The sequence below is a fragment of the Salmo salar genome, chromosome 06 (assembly GCF_965601325.2).
Source record: "Salmo salar chromosome 06, fSalSal1, whole genome shotgun sequence".
Lineage (NCBI taxonomy): Eukaryota > Metazoa > Chordata > Actinopteri > Salmoniformes > Salmonidae > Salmo > Salmo salar.
Genome location: NC_138296.1, coordinates 44,543,580 through 44,566,873, shown reverse-complemented (window position 1 = coordinate 44,566,873; position 23,294 = coordinate 44,543,580). Strand labels below are relative to the sequence as shown.

Below are 23,294 nucleotides of genomic sequence, written 5' to 3'. Positions count from 1 at the left end.
GGTGGCGTGGCGAGAATCTGTCTCCGCACCATGCGCTCTCACCACTGGTGTCCGCCAGGGCTCTGTTCTAGGCCCTCTCCTATTCTCGCTATACACCAAGTCACTTGGCTCTGTCATATCCTCACATGGTCTCTCCTATCATTGCTATGCAGACGACAAACAATTAATCTTCTCCTTTCCCCCTTCTGATAACCAGGCGGCGAATCGCATCTCTGCATGTCTGTCAGACATATCAGTGTGGATGACGGATCACCAGCTCAAGCTGAACCTCGGCAAGACGGAGCTGCTCTTCCTCCCGGGGAAGGACTGCCCGTTCCATGATCTCGCCATCACGGTTGACAACTCCCTTGTGTCCTCCTCCCAGAGTGCTAAGAACCTTGGCGTGATCCTGGACAACACCCTGTCGTTCTCCACTAACATCAAGGTGGTGACCCGATCCTGTAGGTTCATGCTCTACAACATTCGCAGAGTACGACCCTGCCTCACACAGGAAGCGGCGCAGGTCCTAATCCAGGCACTTGTCATCTCCCGTCTGGATTACTGCAACTCGCTGTTGGCTGGGCTCCCTGCCTGTGCCATTAAACCCCTACAACTCATCCAGAACGCCGCAGCCCGTCTGGTGTTCAACCTTCCCAAGTTCTCTCACGTCACCCCGCTCCTCCGCTCTCTCCACTGGCTTCCAGTTGAAGCTCGCATCCGCTACAAGACCATGGTGATTGCCTACGGAGCTGTGAAGGGAACGGCACCTCCATACCTTCAGGCTCTGATCAGGCCCTACACCCAAACAAGGGCACTGCGTTCATCCACCTCTGGCCTGCTGGCCCCCCTACCTCTGAGGAAGCACAGTTCCCGCTCAGTCCAGTCAAAACTGTTCGCTGCTCTGGCACCCCAATGGTGGAACAAGTTCCCTCACGACGCCAGGACAGTGGAGTCAATCACCACCTTCCGGAGACACCTGAAACCCCACCTCTTTAAGGAATACCTAGGATAGGATAAAGTAATCCTTCTAACCCCCCCCCCCCCCCCTTAAAAGATTTAGATGCACTATTGTAAAGTGGTTGTTCCACTGGATATCATAAGGTGAATGCACCAATTTGTAAGTCGCTCTGGATAAGAGCGTCTGCTAAATGACTTAAATGTAAATGTAAATGTAAATGTAATTTCACCTTTATTTAACCAGGTAGGCTAGTTGAGAACAAGTTCTCATTTGCATCTGCGACCTGCCAAGATAAAGAAAAGCAGTTCGACACATACAACAACACAGAGTTACACATGGAATAAAAAAACATACAATCAATAATACAGTAGAAAAATCTATATACAGCATGTGCAAATGAGGTAGGATAAGAGAGGTACGGGAAGACAGGTCTGGAGGGAACCAAGTGCTATATCTATTTAGTTCTACATTTCTTTGAATGGAGCCTGCTTATTTAAGAATAACCAGGCATCCTCTGCAGACGGGATGAGGTCAATGTCATTCCAGGTCAATTAGAAAGGCCTGTTCGCAGAAGTGTTTTAGGGAGCGTTTGACAGTGATGAGGGGTGGTCGTTTGACCGCAGACCCATTAAGGATGCAGGCAATGAGGCAGTGATCGCTGAGATCTTGGTTGAGAACAGCAGAGGTGTATTTGGAGGGCGAGTTAGTTAGGATGATATCTATGAGGGTGCCCGTGTTTACGGATTTGGGGTTGTACCTGGTAGGTTCATTGATAATTTGTGTGAGATTGAGGGCATCAAACTTAGATTGTAGGATGGCCGGGGTGTTAAGGATGTCCCAGTTTAGGTCACCTAGCAGCACGAGTTCAGAAGATAGATGGGGGGCAATCAATTCACATATGGTGTCCAGGGCACAGCTGGGGGCAGAGGGTGGTCTATAGCAAGCTTCAACAGTGAGAGACTTGTTTCTGGAAAGGTACATTTTTAGAAGTAGAAGCTTGAATTGTTTTAGTACAGACCTTGATAATAAGATAGAACTCTGCAGGCTATCTCTGCAGTGGATTGCAACACTGCCCCCTTTGGCAGTTCTATCTTGGTGGAAAACGTTATAGTTAGGGATGGAAATTTCAGCGTTTTTGGTGGTTTTCCTTAGCCAGGATTCAGACATGGCTAAGACATCCTAGGTATTGAGTAATGAAGAGAGAGATATAGTCTCTAGAGACTTTTAAACCAGGTGATGTCATCGCACATGTGGGAGGTGGAACAACATGGTTGGTTAAGGTTAAGGCATTTTGAGCAGGGCTATAGGCTCTACAGTGAAATAAGACAGTACTCACTAACCAGGACAGTAATGTACAAGGCATATTGATATTGATATTAGGGAGAGGCATGCGTAGCCAAGTGATCGTATGGGTCCAGTGAGTGGTTGGGCTGGCTGGGGACACGACGATTCAGACAGTTAGCAGGCCGGTGCTAGCAAGCTAGCAGTTAGCAGGCTGGGGCTAGCAAGCTAGCATATAGGCCTTAGAGGGACGTCGCGATGGGGGAAAAGTCTGTTTTTGCCTCCTCGTGCAGTGACATCGATAGACCAGTCGTGGAATTTGTAGGGTTCCAAGTAGCAGAGGGGTCCAAGTCCAATTGGCAAAATTGGCATCGTGGTCCAAGAAACTGGCCGGTGGATCAGCTAACAGTCCAATATGCTATAGATAGCTAGCAGGCGGCGGTTAGCAAAACGGGCCGTCAGGGGACGTCGCGCCTGAGGGACCTGTTGGGATCCTCGGGCATTGTGTAAGTCTATGGAATGGGGTGAGAACCACGAGGCTCCTAGGTTTTGAATTATTGAAGTCAATGTACCCAATGAATTCGCCAGACATAGGCTATTTCTTATACACAACAACGTGTAACTGTGACTAAACTGGCCATTGTTTTATTAGAAAAAATATAGCCCTTTATAATGTCCACTTATGTAGATATGCTGTATATAGCATCTTAACGTTTTTAAACAAAATAGATAAAGAATTTGTCCAGCCTTTGCTGCTACGCTTGCAGATATGCATAATATAACACCTTATAGTTGCATTGTATTGACATTCCCAGCCTTATTTACAGTCGTCCGTTTTTTGTTCAAAATATCAAGTCATTGAAACTGAAACACTGCATCCCGAATGGGTGGCGGCAGCAAACAATGTACTAGGCCAGCCATAATTTACAACCTGATCAAAATATTATTTGGACTACCAAGAAATGTATTGGTGAATTATATTAATCATGCATTGAACTGCATCCATCTATTCTGCCAACAATGCCTTACTGTACAACATGGAATTTTGAGTCAAATAGAACCTATTTTTAAAACCTCTTATAAAGTTGGTTTTGAAGCATAAACTGGGAATTTGATATGTTTTACTGATATTATGATTGTCCGTTTGTTTCATATCTGCAAAGTAGTTCAAATGCTGTCAGTTCCAGTTTAAATACTTCAAAATCAAATAATTATACAGTAGTTGGTTCTCTGAGCTTGACACCAATTAGCACAAAGGAAAAATGTGACCTGTAATTGTTTTTTTTCTATGTGCCAGAATTGAATTTGTGCCTCTTTTTCCAAGAAGGATCATAGTGATTGTATTATTATGATTGTATCAGGATTTGTTCTCACCTTTGTAATCTACCTGAACTTTAGGCTTTCCTCCGTCGCTGACCACCTTGAAGGGCCAGTGCTTCATGTCGGCTTGCACGACCTGATCGTTGAACTTTCGGCCAATCAGGCGTTTGGCGTCAAAAACGGTGTTGTTGGGGTTCATGGCCACCTGGTTCTTTGCTGCGTCTCCGATGAGTCTCTCGGTGTCTGTGAAGGCCACATAGCTGGGTGTGGTCCTGTTGCCCTGGTCGTTGGCGATGATCTCCACTTTGCCATGCTGGAACACCCCCACACAGGAGTAGGTGGTGCCCAGGTCAATGCCGATAGACGGGCCTTTAGCTGATGACATCTTGATGGTTTGGAGTTAGTTGCCTACAAATTAATGAAATAATATTTTAGAAATTGATATTATTCTACGAAAACCTAGCTGCAAGTAATGTCAATCTCCACCAACAGAGATGTCAACCTAAATATACTTGAATAACAACCTGACCTGGGTTCAAATACATACATATTTAAGTATTTGTAATTTTTATTTTCTATGTATTTGATTATTTTCAAATAATGTAGCCACATCTATTTAAAGTATTTTCTAATAATTTTATTTAAATACTATTTGAAACTATTTTCAAATACTTGTCTCAAAATAGATTTCAAATGCAACTAGGAACAAACAATCCTGGGTTGAAATGCATGGAATATTTAAATATTTAAATTTTAAAATACACTTGTCTGTGAATTTTTGTATTTTCAAATACATGGTAATACTTTCCAAATGTATTTCCAAACACATTCCAATTTTCAACTACTTATATTTCAAAATGTACTGGCATTTTAAAGTCCTTGAAAAACAACAATAAGCATTTAAACCCAGGTCTGAAAACAACACTGTTGTCAATGTTTGTGTTATATTAGTGTTATATATATATACTGCTCAAAAAAATAAAGTGAACACTTAAACAACACAATGTAACTCCAAGTCAATCACACTTCTGTGAAATCAAACTGTCCACTTAGGAAGCAACACTGATTGACAATAAATTTCACATGCTGTTGTGCAAATGGAATAGACAACAGGTGGAAATTATAGGCAATTAGCAAGACACCCCCAATAAAGGAGTGGTTCTGCAGGTGGGGACCACAGACCACTTCTCAGTTCCTATGCTTCCTGGCTGCTGTTTTGGTCACTTTTGAATGCTGGCGGTGCTTTCACTCTAGTGGTAGCATGAGACGGAGTCTGCAACCCACACAAGTGGCTCAGGTAGTGCAGCTCATCCAGGATGGCACATCAATGCGAGCTGTGGCAAGAAGGTTTGCTGTGTCTGTCAGTGTAGTGTCCAGAGCATGGAGGCGCTACCAGGAGACAGGCCAGTACATCAGGAGACGTGGAGGAGGCCGTAGGAGGGCAACAACCCAGCAGCAGGACCGCTACCTCCGCCTTTGTGCAAGGAGGAGCAGGAGAAGCACTGCCAGAGCCCTGCAAAATGACCTCCAGCAGGCCACAAATGTGCATGTGTCTCCTCAAACGGTCAGAAACAGATTCCATGAGGGTGGTATGAGGGCCCGACATCCACAGGTGGGGGTTGTGCTTACAGCCCAACACCGTGCAGGACGTTTGGCATTTGCCACAGAACACCAAGATTGGAAAATTCGCCACTGGCGCCCTGTGCTCTTCACAGATGAAAGCAGGTTCACACTGAGCACGTGACAGACGTGACAGAGTCTGGAGACGCCGTGGAGAACGTTCTGCTGCCTGCAACATCCTCCAGCATGACCGGTTTGGCGGTGGGTCAGTCATGGTGTGGGGTGGCATTTCTTTGGGGGGCCGCACAGCCCTCCATGTGTCAGCAGTTCCTGCAAGAGGAAGGCATTGATCCCCAGACCTGAATCCAATTGAGCACATCTGGGACATCATGTCTCGCTCCATCCACCAACGCCACGTTGCACCATAGACTGTCCAGGAGTTGGCGGATGCTTTAGTCCAGGTCTGGGAGGAGATCCCTCAGGAGACCATCCGCCACCTCATCAGGAGCATGCCCAGGCGTTGTAGGGAGGTCATACAGGCACGTGGAGGCCACACACACTACTGAGCCTCATTTTGACTTGTTTTAAGGACATTACATCAAAGTTGGATCAGCCTGTAGTGTGGTTTTCCACTTTAATTTTGAGTATGACTCCAAATCCAGACCTCCATGGGTTGATAAATTGGATTTCCATTGATTATTTTTGTGTGATTTTGTTGTCAGCACATTCAACTATGTAAAGAAAAAAGTATTTAATAAGATTATTTCTTTCATTCAGATCTAGGATGTGTTGTTTAAGTGTTCCCTTTATTTTTTTGAGCAGTATATATTAGTGTAATACACTAATACTGGCCAGGCAGATATTCAGTGGGGTTTAACAAAGACAATGGCAGACACAATCATTTCTGCTAATCTATTACAGAGAAACTCTTTTCCCAACAGGCCTACATTTTTTCTGCGGGCTCTCCTTCACTGCAGCCAACGAGTCAGTAAAACATTTAAACGTGTTAACCCTCGCAAGGCTGCAGGCCCAGACGGCATCCCCGGCCGCGTCCTCAGAGCATGCGCAGACCAGCTGGCTGGTGTGTTTACAGTCATATTCAATCAATCCTTATCCCAGTCTGCTGTCCCCACATGCTTCAAGAGGGCCACCATTGTTCCTGTTCCCAAGAAAGCTAAGGTAACTGAGGTAAATGACTACCGCCCTGTAGCACTTACTTCCGTCATCATGAAGTGCTTTGACAGACTAGTCAAGGACCATATCACCTCCACCCTACCTGACACCCTAGACCCACTCCAATTTGCTTACCGACCCAATAGGTCCACAGACGACGCAATCGCCATCACACTGCACACTGCCCTAACCCCTCTGGACAAGAGGATTACCTATGTAAGAATGCTGTTCATCGATTACAGCTCAGCATTTAACACCATAGTACCCTCCAAACTCGTCATTAAGCTCGAGACCCTGGGTCTCGACCCCGCCCTGTGCAACTGGGTCCTGGACTTCCTGACGGGCCGCCCCCAGGTGGTGAGGGTAGGTAACAACATCTCCACCCCGCTGATCCTCAACACTGGGTCCCCACAAGGGTGCGTTCTCAGCCCCCTCCTGTACTCCCTGTTCACCCATGACTGCGTGGCCATGCACGCATCCAACTCAATCATCAAGTTTGCAGACGACACTACAGTGGTAGGCTTGATTACCAACAACGACGAGACGGCCTACAGGGAGGAGGTGAGGGCCCCTCGGAGTGTGGTGTCAGGAAAATAACCTCACACTCAATGTCAAGAAAACAAAAGAGATGATCGTGGACTTCAGGAAACAGCAGAGGAAGCAGCCCCCTATCTACATTGACGGGACAGTAGTGGAGAGGGTGGAGAGTTTTAAGTTCCTCGGCATACACATCACAGACAAACTGATATGGTCCACCCACACAGACAGCGTGGTGAAGAAGGCGCAGCAGCGCCTCTTCAACCTCAGGAGGCTGAAGAAATTCGGCTTGTCACCAAAAACACTTGTCACACAGACTTTTACAGATGCACAATCGAGAGCATCCTGTCGGGCTGTATCACCGCCTGGTACGGCAGCTGCTCCGCCCATAACCGGAAGGCTCTCCAGAGGGTAGTGAGGTCTGCACAACGCATCACCGGGTGCAAACTACCTGCCCTCCAGGACACCTACACCACCCAATGTCACAGGAAGGCCAAAAAGATCATCAAGGACAGCAACCACCCGAGCCACTGCCTGTTCACCCCACTACCATCCAGAAGGCGAGGTCAGTACAGGTGCATCAAACCTGGAACCGAGAGACTGAAAAACAGCTTCTATCTCAAGGCCATCAGACTGTTAAACAGCCATCACTAACATTGAGGGGCTGCTGCCAACATACTGACTCAACTCAAGCCACTTTAATAATGGGACAATTGATGAAATCAATTTATCACTTGCCACTTTATATTATTTATATTAGATAATGTTTACATAACCTACATTATTCATCTCATATGCATATACTGTACGCCATACCATCTACTGCATCTTGCCATCTTGATGTAATTAGATGTATCACTAGCCACTTTAAACAATGCCACTTTATATAATGTTTTCATAACCTACATTACTCATCTCATATGTATACACTGTACTCTACACCTTCTACTGCATCTTGTCATCCTGATGTAATGTATCACTAGCCACCTTAAACAATGCTGCTTTATATGTTTTCATACCCTACAATACTCATCTCATATGTATATACTGTACTCCATACCATCTATTACATCTTGCCTATGCCGTTGGGCCATCACTCATTTATATATTTTTATGTACATATTCATATTCATTCCTTTACACTTGTGTGTACAAGGTAGTTGTTGTGGAATTGGTAGATTAATTGTTAGATATTACTGCATGGTCGGAACTAGAAGCACAAGCATTTCGCTACACTTGCATTAACACCTGCTAACCATGTGTATGTGACAAATAAATTTGATTTGAAGACCAGAGTGATTGTATCATATGTTATCGCTGAATAAAGAGTTGATAAGCTAAACATTGTGGCCATTAGGGTGTCTTCACTTGTTCTCCTATCTCTGGTGGTTTAGTCATCAAAGAAAGTTTTGTTTACAATATTTCATGGTATTGTGTAAAAAAATATTATAAAAATGTGAATACTGAATGTGTTATGATGAGAAGGAATTCAAGAAAACAGCCAACTGACCTAGAAACATATTTAAATACATTTTATTTGCAATGTCCAGCAATGCAATATGGTATGAAACAACAGATTTACAGTGTGTTTTCTTTTATCTTTCAGTATGTTTATCTAGTGTCATCTTTACAGTACAACCAATAAATATATAGAGCACTTCCTAAATAGCACTGAGCCATAAAAATGCATTAACATTTTAACCAGTAGAAATAAGTATAAGTACAACGTTTTTCCTGAATAGCAAATTGTATGCAGTGATACTAATGCATTTTGAAAAGTCCTTTATACAAGTCCCTCACTTCAGTCAACCTCTTCAATGGTTGGGCCTTGGGAGCTGGCACCAGAGCTGGTCCGTGCCTGATCTCCACAGCAACCTGTGGGCATCCCTCCCTGCTGGTACAGCTTGGTAATTATAGGCTGGCATACTTTCTCCAGCTCCTTTAGCTGATGCTCATACTCCTCTTTGTCACCCAGCTGGTTGTTCTCCAACCAGGAAATGGTCTGGTCGCACCTGTCCACCACTTTCTTTTTGTCCTCCTCGCTGATCTTGCCTTTCATGTTGTCGTCCTCCACGCTGCTCTTCATATTGAAGGCGTACGACTCCAGGGAGTTCTTGGCTGCTATCTTCTCCCTCTGTGCTTCATCCTCAGCTTTGTATTTGTCAGCGTCCTGCACCATCCTCTCAATATCCTCTTTGCTGAGCCGGCCCTTGTCGTTGGTGATGGTGATCTTGTTCTCTTTGCCCGTACTCTTGTCCACCGCTGATACGTTCAGAATGCCGTTGGCGTCGATGTCAAAGGTCACCTCGATCTGAGGGACTCCTCGTGGGGCAGGGGGGATCCCAGAGAGCTCAAACTTCCCCAGGAGGTTGTTGTCCTTGGTCATGGCTCTCTCTCCCTCATAGACCTGGATCATGACCCCGGGCTGGTTGTCGGAGTAAGTGGTGAAGGTCTGGGTCTGTTTGGATGGGATGGTGGTGTTGCGTTTGATCAGGGCGGTCATGACCCCTCCGGCGGTTTCGATGCCCAGGGACAGGGGAGCCACATCCAGCAGCAGCAGGTCCTGGACGTTCTCAGACTTGTCGCCAGACAAGATGGCCGCCTGGATGGCAGCGCCGTAGGCCACCGCCTCGTCTGGGTTGATGCTCTTGTTTAGCTCTCGGCCGTTGAAAAAGTCCTGCAGGAGCTTCTGGACCTTGGGGATCCGGGTGGAGCCTCCGACCAGGACGACGTCGTGGATTTGGGCCTTGTCCATCTTGGCATCCCCGAGGGCTTTCTCCACAGGCTCCAGGGTTCCCCTGAAGAGGTCGGAACACATCTCCTCAAAACGAGCCCTGGTGATGGAGGTGTAGAAGTCGATGCCCTCAAAGAGGGAGTCAATCTCAATGCTGGCCTGGGAGCTGGAGGACAGTGTTCTCTTGGCCCTCTCGCAGGCTGTCCTCAGCCTCCTCAGAGCCCGCTTGTTCTGGCTGATGTCCTTCTTGTGTTTCCTCTTGAACTCCTCCACAAAGTGACTAACCAGGCGGTTGTCAAAGTCCTCCCCGCCCAGGTGAGTGTCTCCAGCCGTGGCCTTCACCTCAAAGATCCCATCCTCGATGGTCAGGATGGACACGTCAAAGGTGCCCCCACCCAGGTCAAAAATCAGGACGTTGCGTTCTCTGGACATGCCTTTGTCCATGCCGTAGGCGATGGCTGCCGCAGTGGGCTCGTTGATGATTCTCAGCACATTCAGCCCAGCGATCACTCCAGCGTCCTTAGTGGCCTGTCTCTGTGAATCGTTGAAGTAGGCAGGGACTGTGATGACTGCATTGGACACCTTCTGGCCCAGGTAAGCCTCAGCGATCTCCCTCATCTTCACCAGGACCATGGAGGAGATCTCCTCTGGGTTGAAGGATTTGTTCTCACCTTTGTAATCTACCTGAACTTTAGGCTTTCCTCCGTCGCTGACCACCTTGAAGGGCCAGTGCTTCATGTCGGCTTGCACGACCTGATCGTTGAACTTTCGGCCAATCAGGCGTTTGGCGTCAAAAACGGTGTTGTTGGGGTTCATGGCCACCTGGTTCTTTGCTGCGTCTCCGATGAGTCTCTCGGTGTCTGTGAAGGCCACATAGCTGGGTGTGGTCCTGTTGCCCTGGTCGTTGGCGATGATCTCCACTTTGCCATGCTGGAACACCCCCACACAGGAGTAGGTGGTGCCCAGGTCAATGCCGATAGACGGGCCTTTAGCTGATGACATCTTGATGGTTTGGAGTTAGTTGCCTACAAATTAATGAAATAATATTTTAGAAATTGATATTATTCTACGAAAACCTAGCTGCAAGTAATGTCAATCTCCACCAACAGAGATTTCAACCTAAATATACTTGAATAACAACCTGACCTGGGTTCAAATACATGCGTATTTAAGTATTTGTAATTCTGATTTTCTATGGATTTGAATATTTTCAAATAATGTAGCCACTTCTATTTAAAGTATTTGAAAGTATTTTCTAATAATAAAAATAAAAAAATACTATGTGAAACTATTTTCAAATACTTGTCTCCAAATACATCTCAAATGCAACTAGAAACAAACAATCCTGGGTTGAAATGAATGGAATATTTACATATTTTAATTTTAATACACTTGTCTGTGTATTTCAGTATTTTCAAATACATGGTAATACTTTCCAAATGTATTTCCAAACACATTCCAATATTCAACTACTTATATTTCAAAATGTACTGGTATTTTAATGTCCTTGAAAAACAATAATAAGCATTTGAACCCAGGTCTGAAAACAACACTGTTGTCAATGTTTGTGTTATATTAGTGTTTTATATATATATATATATATATTAGTGTTATACACTAATACTGCCCAGGCACATATTCAGTGGGGTTTAACAAAGACAATGGCAGACACAATCATTTCTGCTAATCTATTACATAGAAACTCTTTTCACAACAGGCCTACATTTTTTTCTATGAACACTCCTGAATAATATTGTGTTATCTTCACAGAATTAGAGCAGATTTTCTTAAAATGAAGAAATAAGTATTTATAATAAAATAATAATATGCTACAAAAAAAGGAATGTAGGCCTAGTCTGTCCAATTAAATAACATAATACATGTTATTATAATATTCTATCTTTAGAATATTATTTCTTCATTAGATAACCAAATATTCTGGCATAATGTTACAGCTAAATCGGCTATGTCCACACAACCAACATAGCATCATTTTTTATTCTATCAAGTTCATAACTCACAGCCATTATGAAAATAGGGTACTGAATTAATTTCCCTTTACTTACAGTTTATGAATGTAGAGGTCTGTTGAAAGTGTCTCTTCTCTTTTCTTGCTTTCTTTCTCGTTGAGTCGATGTTTGAATCTGAATGTACTTCACCAGAATATATACCATCCCCATTGCCTAAAAAATATCACTCATGATTTCTAGCCATTTCTCGAACTTTCCGACTACATTGCTCATGAGAGCGCAGCAATCCTGTGCAATGACGCAGGCTGCGAGGCGTATGCATTGGAAGCACAGCAAATGAAAGTTCTCGTTCTTCCAGAGCGTTCGGGAGGCGCGGAGAACTGTCCAGAACGCACACACACAGCACACTAATAGTGAAACCATTATTTGTATTGATTAAAACGATCAAAAACCGTTAATGATTCAAATTTACACACAAATGAAACAGCATCCGGTTCAACCTTATTCAGTCGACATTTCAGTCTATAGGCTACACTGCAGTTCCTCAACAGTTCACGAGATGTCAGTCTATAAACATTTTCTCACTAATGAATAATAGACATGTATTGTAAGAGAATTGAGTGCCTACTGCACAGGTGGTATGTGCAACTCACCACAAGTTAATGTGCCTCCTGGGAAGATCATTTTTTTCTATTAAAGCCAGAATATTTAAGCTATCCAGTATTAATTGTTAAATGAAAGACAAATGATGAACACGCCGGCTAATCCTTCTCTATTGTATTCTAGTCAATGCTATTCTGTTCTATACCATTCTAGTCTAGCCTTTTCATTACTGATGGTCTATCAGTTCACATTTGCTTACCATCATGGGGATATCTTGTTCATGCTAAGCAAATGTGAACTGCTTGTGACATTCTCCTGTGAATTTTAATTACAAAAAACACAAATGGTAGCTAAAGTATTTGCTAATATACATTGCATTCGGAAAGTATTCAGACCCCTTGACTTTTTCCACATTTTATTACTTTACAGCCTTATTCGAAAAATGTATGAAATTATTATTTTTCATCATCAATCAACACACAATACCTCATCATGACAAAGCAAAAACAGTTTTTTTTAAATTGTTGCATATTTATTCAAAATAAAAACAGAAATACCTTATTTATTCAGCCCTATTCAGCCCTGGATACTTATGAGAGTAGATGTGCTCCAAGATTCCCTCTGGTGGTCCAAATGAGCATTAATGGCAACAAAGGCTGACAGTAAAATACTATGATTTCACGCACTTTAAGTTGCCTTACCATACCGCACAGCACCGCAGTACAATGCAACTACTAAATGAGGACACACTTCACACTATATACGCAGCAGGGCCGGTTGGTGCCGTTCAAGATTATGGAGGCGCCCCCCCCCCCCCTTGGGTTGTGCTGTGGCGGAGATCTTTGTGGGCTATACTCGGCCTTGTCTTTGGACGGTAAGTTGGTGGTTGGAGACATCCCTCTAGTGGTGTGGGGGCTGTGCTTTGGCAAAGTTGGTGGGGTTATATCCTGCCTGTTTGGCCCTGTCCGGGGGTATCATCGGATGGGGCCACAGTGTCTTCTGATCCCTCCTGTCTCAGCCTCCAGTATTTATGCTGCAGTAGTTTATGTGTCGGGGGGCTAGGGTCAGTCTGTTACATCTGGAGTATTTCTCTTGTCTTATCCGGTGTCCTGTGTGAATTTAAAATTGCTCTCTCTAATTCTCTCTTTCACTCTTTCTTTCTTTCTCTCGGAGGACCTGAGCCCTAGGACCATGCCTCAGGACTACCTGGCATGATGACTCCTTGCTGTCCCCAGTCCACCTGGCCGTGCTGCTGCTCCAGTTTCAACTGTTCTGCCTGCGGCTATGGAACTCTGACCTGTTCACCGGACGTGCTTGTTGCACCGTCGACAACTACTATGATTATTGTTATTTGACCATGCTGGTCATTTATGAACATTTTACCATCTTGACCATGTTCTGTTATAATATCCACCCGGCACAGCCAGAAGAGGACTGGCCACCCCTCATAGCCTGGTTCCTCTCTGGGTTTCTTCCTAGGTTTTTGGCCTTTCTAGGGAGTTTTTCCTAGGGAGTTTTTCCTAGCCACCGTGCTTCTTTCACATGCATTGCTTGCTGTTTGGGGTTTTAGGCTGGGTTTCTGTACAGCACTTTGAGATATCAGCTGATGTACGAAGGGCTATATAAATACATTTGATTTGATTTTGATTTGATTTTATTATCATGGCCGTAGTTCGATTACAGCATATTGGATGACTGTCATTCATATTCCCATTCACCCAGCTCAAAGTAACATCAATAGGTTTAGGCTACTACATGATACTCAAATTTGTCCTATACCAATCAAGAGATTGCTACAACCTATAGCCTAGAAATGAAAGTTTATACCGTAGGTGTACAGGTCGAGAGACAAATTGGAGTGATCAAGGTGACAGGCACACTCAATACCGCCTTGCATACTCTTGCCTGCATCTAGCTGATCTGGGGTGTAATCTTTAGTCCAAACAGTTGCAAAACGTTTCGAAAGTTTCTATTGGACAAATTCAGGTAGGTCCCGCCCCATTTCGTTTCGTTTAAGACACATTTTGCAACATAATCGTCAGAATGAATACACCCCTGATCACCCACACACACAGTTCAATTTCATAGCAGCCACATAGAGCATTATGACTTTACTTGTTGTAAAATTCCTTCTCACATCTACAAGCTTTCCTCCTCTCACCTTTTCCCTTCACTTGTGGACTTCAGTACACAACACAAAAGCTATCTGTGACTAGGCACAAAAACCTCTCCATGCCAAACCTTCACACCATAACCACTAACCGCTACACAACCTAGATCGTCACCATATTATGGTTATAGTAAAACAAAACAAAATGGAACCAACACATTAGTAAACCCACAATCCAATCCCAAGTGTACAATCACGCATTACACTGTACAGCAAGTAGTTTAGCAGGTAAACCCGCGGGCCCCGGTGTCAATACATTTATAAAACCAAAAGCTTACATTGACTTGGAGGAGTTGCAGTGTTGGATAGCCTTAGCCAGCTAGCTAACATAAATAGCATTCCTCTCTGTTTGAGTCAGGTTCTTTGGGTAGGCTAAATTAGCTGCAATAGCTAAGTGAAAGGTAGACTAAGATGAATTAAAAATAAAATTAAAAATAGCTAGCTCTCTCTCTCTCTCTATGCTGCTTCAACTATTGCCTTTCTCTCTTTGAGTCGACTACTCACTACACTTTATGCACTGCAGTGCTAGCTAGCTGTAGCTTATGCTTTCAGTACTAAATTAATTATCAGATCCTTTGGATGGAAAACGTGTTAGTTCTTACTGCAAGAGCTCTGATAGGTTGGAGGATGTCCTCCAAGTGTAGTCCAAATTATTATTATTATTATTATTATTTATTTTTTAATTCACCTTTATTTAACCAGGTAGGCTAGTTGAGAACAAGTTCTCATTTGCATCTGCGACCTGCCAAGATAAAGAAAAGCAGTTTGACACATACAACAACACAGAGTTACACATGGAATAAAAAAACATACAATCAATAATACAGTAGAAAAATCTATATACAGCATGTGCAAATGAGGTAGGATAAGAGAGGTAAGGGCAGACAGGTCTGGAGGGAACCAAGTGCTATATCTATTCCTAGTTCTACATTTTTTTGAATGGAGCGTGCTTATTTAAGAATAACCAGGCATCCTCTACAGACGGGATGAGGTCAATGTCATTCCAGGATACCCCGGCCAGGTCAATTAGAAAGGCCTGTTCGCAGAAGTGTTTTAGGGAGCGTTTGACAGTGATGAGGGGTGGTCGTTTGACCGCAGACCCATTAAGGATGCAGGCAATGAGGCAGTGATCGTTGAGTTCTTGGTTGAGAACAGCAGAGGTGTATTTGGAGGGCGAGTTAGTTAGAATGATATCTATGAGGGTGCCCGTGTTTACGGATTTGGGGTTGTACCTGGTAGGTTCATTGATAATTTGAGTGAGATTGAGGGCATCAAGCTTAGATTGTAGGATGGCCAGGGTGTTAAGGATGTCCCCGTTTAGGTCACCTAGCAGCACGAGTTCAGAAGATAGATGGGGGGCAATCAATTCACATATGGTGTCAAGGGCACAGCTGTGGGCAGAGGGTGGTCTATAGCAAGCGGCAACAGTGAGAGACTTGTTTCCGGAAAGGTACATTTTTAGAAGTAGAAGCTTGAATTGTTTTAGTACAGACCTTGATAATAAGATAGAACTCTGCAGGCTATCTCTGCAGTAGATTGCAACACCGCCCCCTTTGGCAGTTCTATCTTGGCGGAAAATGTTATAGTTAGGGATGGAAATTTCAGCGTTTTTGGTGGTTTTCCTTAGCTAGGATTCAGACACGGCTAAGACATCCTAGGCATTGAGAAATGAAGAGAGAGATATAGTCTCTAGAGACTTTTAAACCAGGTGATGTCATCGCACATGTGGGAGGTGGAACAACATGGTTGGTTAAGGTTAAGGCATTTTGAGCAGGGCTATAGGCTCTACAGTGAAATAAGACAGTACTCACTAACCAGGACAGTAATGGACAAGGCATATTGATATTGATATTAGGGAGAGGCATGCGTAGCCAAGTGATCGTATGGGTCCAGTGAGTGGTTGGGCTGGCTGGGGACACGGCGATTCAGACAGTTAGCAGGCCGGTGCTAGCAAGCTAGCAGTTAGCAGGCTGGGGCTAGCAAGCTAGCATATAGGCCTTAGAGGGACGTCGCGATGGGGGAAAAGTCTGTTTTTGCCTCCTCGTGCAGTAACGTCGATAGACCAGTCGTGGAATTTGTAGGGTTCCAAGTATCAGAGGGGTCCAAGTCCAATTGGCAAAATTGGCATCGTGGTCCAAGAAACTGGCCGGTGGATCAGCTAACAGTCCAATATGCTATAGATAGCTAGCAGGCGGCGGTTAGCAAAATGGGCCTTCAGGGGACGTCGCGCCTGAGGGACCTGATGGGATCCTCGGGCATTGTGTAAGTCTATGGAATGGGGTGAGAACCACGAGGCTCCTAGGTTTTGAATTATTGAAGTCAATGTACCCAATGAATTCGCCAGACATAGGCTATTTCTTTTACACAACAACGTGTAACTGTGACTAAACTGGCCATTGTTTTATTAGAAAAAATATAGCCCTTTATAATGTCCACTTATGTACATATGCTGTTTATAGCATCTTAACGTTTTTAAACAAAATAGATAAAGAATTTGTCCAGCCTTTGCTGCTACGCTTGCAGATATGCATAATATAACACCTTATAGTTGCATTGTATTGACATTCCCAGCCTTATTTACAGTCGTCCGTTTTTTGTTCAAAATATCAAGTCATTGAAACTGAAACACTGCATCGCGAATGGGTGGCGGCAGCAAACAATGTACTAGGCCAGCCATAATTTACAACCTGATCAAAATATTATTTGGACTACCAAGAAATGTATTGGTGAATTATATTATTCATGCATTGAACTGCATCAATCTATTCTGCCAACAATGCCTTACTGTACAACATGGAATTTTGAGTCAAATAGAACCTATTTTTAAAACCTCTTATAAAGTTGGTTTTGAAGCATAAACTGGGAATTTGATATGTTTTACTGATATTATGATTGTCCGTTTGTTTCATATCTGCAAAGTAGTTCAAATGCTGTCAGGTCCAGTTTAAATACTTCAAAATCAAATAATTATACAGTAGTTGGTTCTCTGAGCTTGACACCAATTAGCACAAAGGAAAAATGTGACCTGTAATTGTTTTTTTTCTATGTGCCAGAATTGAATTTGTGCCTCTTTTTCCAAGAAGGATCATAGTGATTGTATCATATGTTATCGCAGCATAAAGAGTAGATAAGCTAAACATTGTGGCCATTAGGGTGTCTTCACTTGTTCTCCTATCTCTGGTGGTTTAGTCTTCTATGAAAGTTTTGTTTACAATATTTCATGGTATTGTGTAAAAAACTATTATAAAAATGTGAATACTGAATGTGTTATGATGAGAAGGAATTCAAGAAAACAGCCAACTGACCAAGAAACATATTTAAATACATTTTATTTGCAATGTCCAGCAATGCAATATGGTATGAAACAACAGATTTACAGTGTGTTTTCTTTTATCTTTCAGTATGTTTATCTAGTGTCATCTTTACAGTACAACCAATAAATATATAGAGCACTTCCTAAATAGCACTGAGCCATAAAAATGCATTAACATTTTAACCAGTAGAAATAAGTATAAGTACAACGTTTTTCCTGAATAGCAAATTGTATGCAGTGATACTAATGCATTTTGAAAAGTCCTTTATACAAGTCCCTCACTTCAGTCAACCTCTTCAATGGTTGGGCCTTGGGAGCTGGCACCAGAGCTGGTCCGTGCCTGATCTCCACAGCAACCTGTGGGCATCCCTCCCTGCTGGTACAGCTTGGTAATTATAGGCTGGCATACTTTCTCCAGCTCCTTTAGCTGATGCTCATACTCCTCTTTGTCACCCAGCTGGTTGTTCTCCAACCAGGAAATGGTCTGGTCGCACCTGTCCACCACTTTCTTTTTGTCCTCCTCGCTGATCTTGCCTTTCATGTTGTCGTCCTCCACGCTGCTCTTCATATTGAAGGCGTACGACTCCAGGGAGTTCTTGGCTGCTATCTTCTCCCTCTGTGCTTCATCCTCAGCTTTGTATTTGTCAGCGTCCTGCACCATCCTCTCAATATCCTCTTTGCTGAGCCGGCCCTTGTCGTTGGTGATGGTGATCTTGTTCTCTTTGCCCGTACTCTTGTCCACCGCTGATACGTTCAGAATGCCGTTGGCGTCGATGTCAAAGGTCACCTCGATCTGAGGGACTCCTCGTGGGGCAGGGGGGATCCCAGAGAGCTCAAACTTCCCCAGGAGGTTGTTGTCCTTGGTCATGGCTCTCTCTCCCTCATAGACCTGGATCATGACCCCGGGCTGGTTGTCGGAGTAAGTGGTGAAGGTCTGGGTCTGTTTGGATGGGATGGTGGTGTTGCGTTTGATCAGGGCGGTCATGACCCCTCCGGCGGTTTCGATGCCCAGGGACAGGGGAGCCACATCCAGCAGCAGCAGGTCCTGGACGTTCTCAGACTTGTCGCCAGACAAGATGGCCGCCTGGATGGCAGCGCCATAGGCCACCGCCTCGTCTGGGTTGATGCTCTTGTTTAGCTCTCGGCCGTTGAAAAAGTCCTGCAGGAGCTTCTGGACCTTGGGGATCCGGGTGGAGCCTCCGACCAGGACGACGTCGTGGATTTGGGCCTTGTCCATCTTGGCATCCCCGAGGGCTTTCTCCACAGGCTCCAGGGTTCCCCTGAAGAGGTCGGAACACATCTCCTCAAAACGAGCCCTGGTGATGGAGGTGTAGAAGTCGATGCCCTCAAAGAGGGAGTCAATCTCAATGCTGGCCTGGGAGCTGGAGGACAGTGTTCTCTTGGCCCTCTCGCAGGCTGTCCTCAGCCTCCTCAGAGCCCGCTTGTTCTGGCTGATGTCCTTCTTGTGTTTCCTCTTGAACTCCTCCACAAAGTGACTAACCAGGCGGTTGTCAAAGTCCTCCCCGCCCAGGTGAGTGTCTCCAGCCGTGGCCTTCACCTCAAAGATCCCATCCTCGATGGTCAGGATGGACACGTCAAAGGTGCCCCCACCCAGGTCAAAAATCAGGACGTTGCGTTCTCTGGACATGCCTTTGTCCATGCCGTAGGCGATGGCTGCCGCAGTGGGCTCGTTGATGATTCTCAGCACATTCAGCCCAGCGATCACTCCAGCGTCCTTAGTGGCCTGTCTCTGTGAATCGTTGAAGTAGGCAGGGACTGTGATGACTGCATTGGACACCTTCTGGCCCAGGTAAGCCTCAGCGATCTCCCTCATCTTCACCAGGACCATGGAGGAGATCTCCTCTGGGTTGAAGGATTTGTTCTCACCTTTGTAATCTACCTGAACTTTAGGCTTTCCTCCGTCGCTGACCACCTTGAAGGGCCAGTGCTTCATGTCGGCTTGCACGACCTGATCGTTGAACTTTCGGCCAATCAGGCGTTTGGCGTCAAAAACGGTGTTGTTGGGGTTCATGGCCACCTGGTTCTTTGCTGCGTCTCCGATGAGTCTCTCGGTGTCTGTGAAGGCCACATAGCTGGGTGTGGTCCTGTTGCCCTGGTCGTTGGCGATGATCTCCACTTTGCCATGCTGGAACACCCCCACACAGGAGTAGGTGGTGCCCAGGTCAATGCCGATAGACGGGCCTTTAGCTGATGACATCTTGATGGTTTGGAGTTAGTTGCCTACAAATTAATGAAATAATATTTTAGAAATTGATATTATTCTACGAAAACCTAGCTGCAAGTAATGTCAATCTCCACCAACAGAGATTTCAACCTAAATATACTTGAATAACAACCTGACCTGGGTTCAAATACATGCGTATTTAAGTATTTGTAATTCTGATTTTCTATGTATTTGAATATTTTCAAATACTTGTCTCCAAATACATTTCAAAAACACCTAGGAACAATCAATGTTGGGTTCAAATGCATGGAATATTTAAATATTAAAATATTAAAATACACTTGTCTGTGTATTTGAGTATTTTCAAATACATGGTAATACTTTCCAAATGTATTTCCAAACACATTCCAATATTCAGCTACTTATATTTCAAAATGTTAGTGTTATACACTAATACTGGCCAGCCACATATTCAGTGGGGTTTAAAAAAGACAATGGCAGACACAATCATTTCTGCTAATCTATTACAGAGAAACTCTTTTCACAACAGGCCTACATTTTTTCTATGAACACTCCTGAATAATATTGTGTTGTTGTCTTCACAGAATTAGAGCAGATTTTCTTAAAATGAAGAAATAAATATTTATAATAAAATAATAATATGCTACAAAAAAAGGAATGTAGGCCTAGTCTGTCCAATGAAATAACATAATAAATGTTATTATAATATTATATCTTTAAAATATTGTTTCTTTATTAGTTAACCAAATATTCAGGCATAATGTTACAGCTAAATCGGCTATGTCCACACAACCAACATAGCATCATTTTTATTCTATCAAGTTCATAACTCACAGCCATTATGAAAATAGGGTACTGAATTAATTTCCCTTTACTTACAGTTTATGAATGTAGAGGTCTGTTGAAAGTGTCTGTTCTCTTTTCTTGCTTTCTTTCTCGTTGAGTCGATGTTTGAATCTGAATGTACTTCACCAGAATATATACCATCCCCATTGCCTAAAAAATATCACTCATGATTTCTAGCCATTTCTCGAACTCTCCAACTACATTGCTCAAGAGAGCGCAGCATTCTTGTGCAATGACGCAGGCTGCGAGGCGTATGCATTGGAAGCACAGCAAATGAAAGTTCTCGTTCTTCCAGAGCGTTCGGGAGGCGCGGAGACCTGTCCAGAACGCACACACACAGCACACTAATAGTGAAACCATTATTTGTATTGATTAAAATGATCAAAACCCGTTAATGATTCAAATTTCAACACAAATGAAACAGCATCCGGTTCAACCTTATTCAGTCGACATTTCAGTCTATAGGCTACACTGCAGTTCCTCAACAGTTCACGAGATGTCAGTCTATAAACATTTTCTCACTAATGAATAATAGACATGTATTGTAAGAGAATTGAGTGCCTACTGCACAGGTCGTATGTGCAACTCACCACAAGTTAATGTGCCTCCAGGGAAGATCCTTTTTTTCTATTAAAGCCAGAATATTTAAGATATCCAGTATTAATTGTTAAATGAAAGACAAACATGAACACACCGGCTAATCCTTCTCTATTCTATTCTATTCTATTCTAGTCAATGCTATTCGGTTCTATACCATTCTAGTCTAGCCTATTCCGTACTGATGGTCTATCAGTTCACATTTGCTTTCCACAAACAAGATATCTCCATGATATCCCCATCATGGGGATGGATGTCTTGTTTATGCTAAGCAAATGTGAACTGCTTGTGACAATCTCCAGGGAATTACAGTCTAATCATATTTAAGTACATTTCTTTGGAAAGACACTGCCAAGTATTTTCTGCCTACTCCAGTTCAACGAGACCACACATGTACTAGGCGCGCTTGAACTCGCACGCCCGACTAGGAGAGGAAGGCTACTGAAGTTGAAGCAGCTAATTCTGAGAGTGTGTGAATAATGCCACAAATGTGTGCTTTTAATACAACAGGTAGACAAACGCATACAAAGCAGAACTTTTCAAATAATCTGCGTGACAACAAAAATAGTTTATCCCAAAATCGTCTATTTGAATGCCGGCTCCCACCCACAACATGAAAAAAATTTCAACCTCGACACAATGATCTCTGTCGTGACCAATGATATTTGCGGCCTGCAATTCGGGGCGTTCCTGCATGTAGACATTCCTGCATCTGCAGGAACCCCTCTTTATAATTATATATGTCAACTTTTAAACTAGAACAGGCGGAAGGTTGGGGGTGCATTAATGCACAATACCGTTGGATGCCAGCTGCCGATAAACCCCACAGAAGAAGGGGCGGCAACATAGCTAGCTGGCTATACACCAGTAGTCAGTATCCCTCGTCCCGACCTGTAGGGCACTGTTTTCCTGTAGGGCAGTTCTGTTATCGTCGGCGAGGGCAGGTGTTCGGCAGGTGGGAGCGAAGTAAACTGTGTGTTATTTTAGCCAGCTAGTCCGGTACACAGCAGGTAGGAGGCGTGGGCGACACCGTGTGCTATCTAACTAGCAAGCTAGATGTGCTAGTGGGATGGGGGCTACGGGTTGACCGTGTGTTTTGCCCCCGCCTGTCGGGCATGGATTTCTCTGGTCCATGGAGCGACACTGCTAGCACATGATGTCGCTCCCGCCTGCTGGGGGATCCAAGACACTTCATTTAGTATGATATGCTATGTGGTCGTATGGTATGTATTAATTTGTGGATGTCCATCTTCGACTTGGTATGATATGTTACGAATTGGAAAAACATGTTGAAATCAAATTCTATTGGTCACATACATGTGTTTAGCAGCTGTTATTGCAGATGTAGCGAAATGCCTGTGTTTCTAGCTCCAACAGTGCAGTATTATCTAACAAGTAATATCTAACAATTTCACAACAGCACACACATTACACATAAATCTAAAGTAAAGGAATGGAATTAAGAATATATAAAATGTCAGAGCGGCATAGACTAAGATACAGTAGAATAGAACACAGTATATAAACTCAGCAAAAAAAAAGAAACGTCCTCTCACTGTCAACTGCGTTTATTTTCAGCAAACTTAACGTGTAAATATTTGTATGAACATAACAAGATTCGACAACTGAGACATAAACTGAACAAGTTCCACAGACATGTGACTGACAGAAATTGAATAATGTGTCCCTGAACAAAGCGGGGGGGTCAAAAGTAACAGTCAGTATCTGGTGTGGCCACCAGCTGCATTAAGTACTGCAGTGCATCTCCTTCTCAAGGACTGCACCAGATTTGCCAGTTCTTGCTGTGAGATGTTACCCCACTCTTCCACCAAGGCACCAGCAATTCCCGGACATTTCTGAGGGGAATGGCCCTAGCCCTCACCCTGCAACAGGTACCAGACGTGCTCAATGGGATTGAGATCCGGGCTCTTTGCTGGCCATGGGAGAACACTGACATTCCTGTCTTGCAGGAAATCACGCACAGAATGAGCAGTATGGCTGGTGGCATTGTCATGTTGGAGGGTCATATCAGGATGAGCCTGCAGGA

At 44.0% G+C, this 23,294-nt stretch overlaps 3 protein-coding genes across 3 annotated transcripts; all 3 read right to left on the bottom strand.

Annotated features, from left to right (window-relative positions):
* Positions 1-3,560: 3,560 nt before the first annotated feature.
* Positions 3,561-3,979, bottom strand: LOC145879849 (heat shock 70 kDa protein-like). Its single transcript, XM_082976630.1, has one exon. The coding sequence runs from the start codon at positions 3,921-3,923 to the stop codon at positions 3,576-3,578; it is 348 nt and encodes a 115-aa protein (XP_082832756.1). The 5' UTR covers positions 3,924-3,979; the 3' UTR covers positions 3,561-3,575.
* Positions 3,980-8,325: 4,346 nt separating this feature from the next.
* LOC145879845 (heat shock 70 kDa protein) lies at positions 8,326-12,050 on the bottom strand. The gene is made up of 2 exons (XM_082976627.1): positions 11,609-12,050; positions 8,326-10,567 (listed from the first exon to the last, which is right to left on the bottom strand). Exon 2 carries the CDS (start codon positions 10,542-10,544, stop codon positions 8,610-8,612), a length of 1,935 nt encoding a protein of 644 aa, XP_082832753.1. The 5' UTR covers positions 10,545-10,567; positions 11,609-12,050; the 3' UTR covers positions 8,326-8,609.
* Positions 12,051-17,597: 5,547 nt separating this feature from the next.
* On the bottom strand, positions 17,598-21,095 carry LOC106607232 (heat shock 70 kDa protein). The gene is made up of 2 exons (XM_045720591.2): positions 20,684-21,095; positions 17,598-19,839 (listed from the first exon to the last, which is right to left on the bottom strand). Exon 2 carries the CDS (start codon positions 19,814-19,816, stop codon positions 17,882-17,884), a length of 1,935 nt encoding a protein of 644 aa, XP_045576547.1. The 5' UTR covers positions 19,817-19,839; positions 20,684-21,095; the 3' UTR covers positions 17,598-17,881.
* Between the last annotated feature and the right edge of the window lie 2,199 nt (positions 21,096-23,294).

Coding starts and splice junctions, on each gene's coding strand:
- LOC106607232 (XM_045720591.2), bottom strand. CDS start 19,816: ATGTCATCAGCTAAAGGCCCGTCTATCGGCATTGACCTGGGCACCACC.
- LOC145879849 (XM_082976630.1), bottom strand. CDS start 3,923: ATGTCATCAGCTAAAGGCCCGTCTATCGGCATTGACCTGGGCACCACC.
- LOC145879845 (XM_082976627.1), bottom strand. CDS start 10,544: ATGTCATCAGCTAAAGGCCCGTCTATCGGCATTGACCTGGGCACCACC.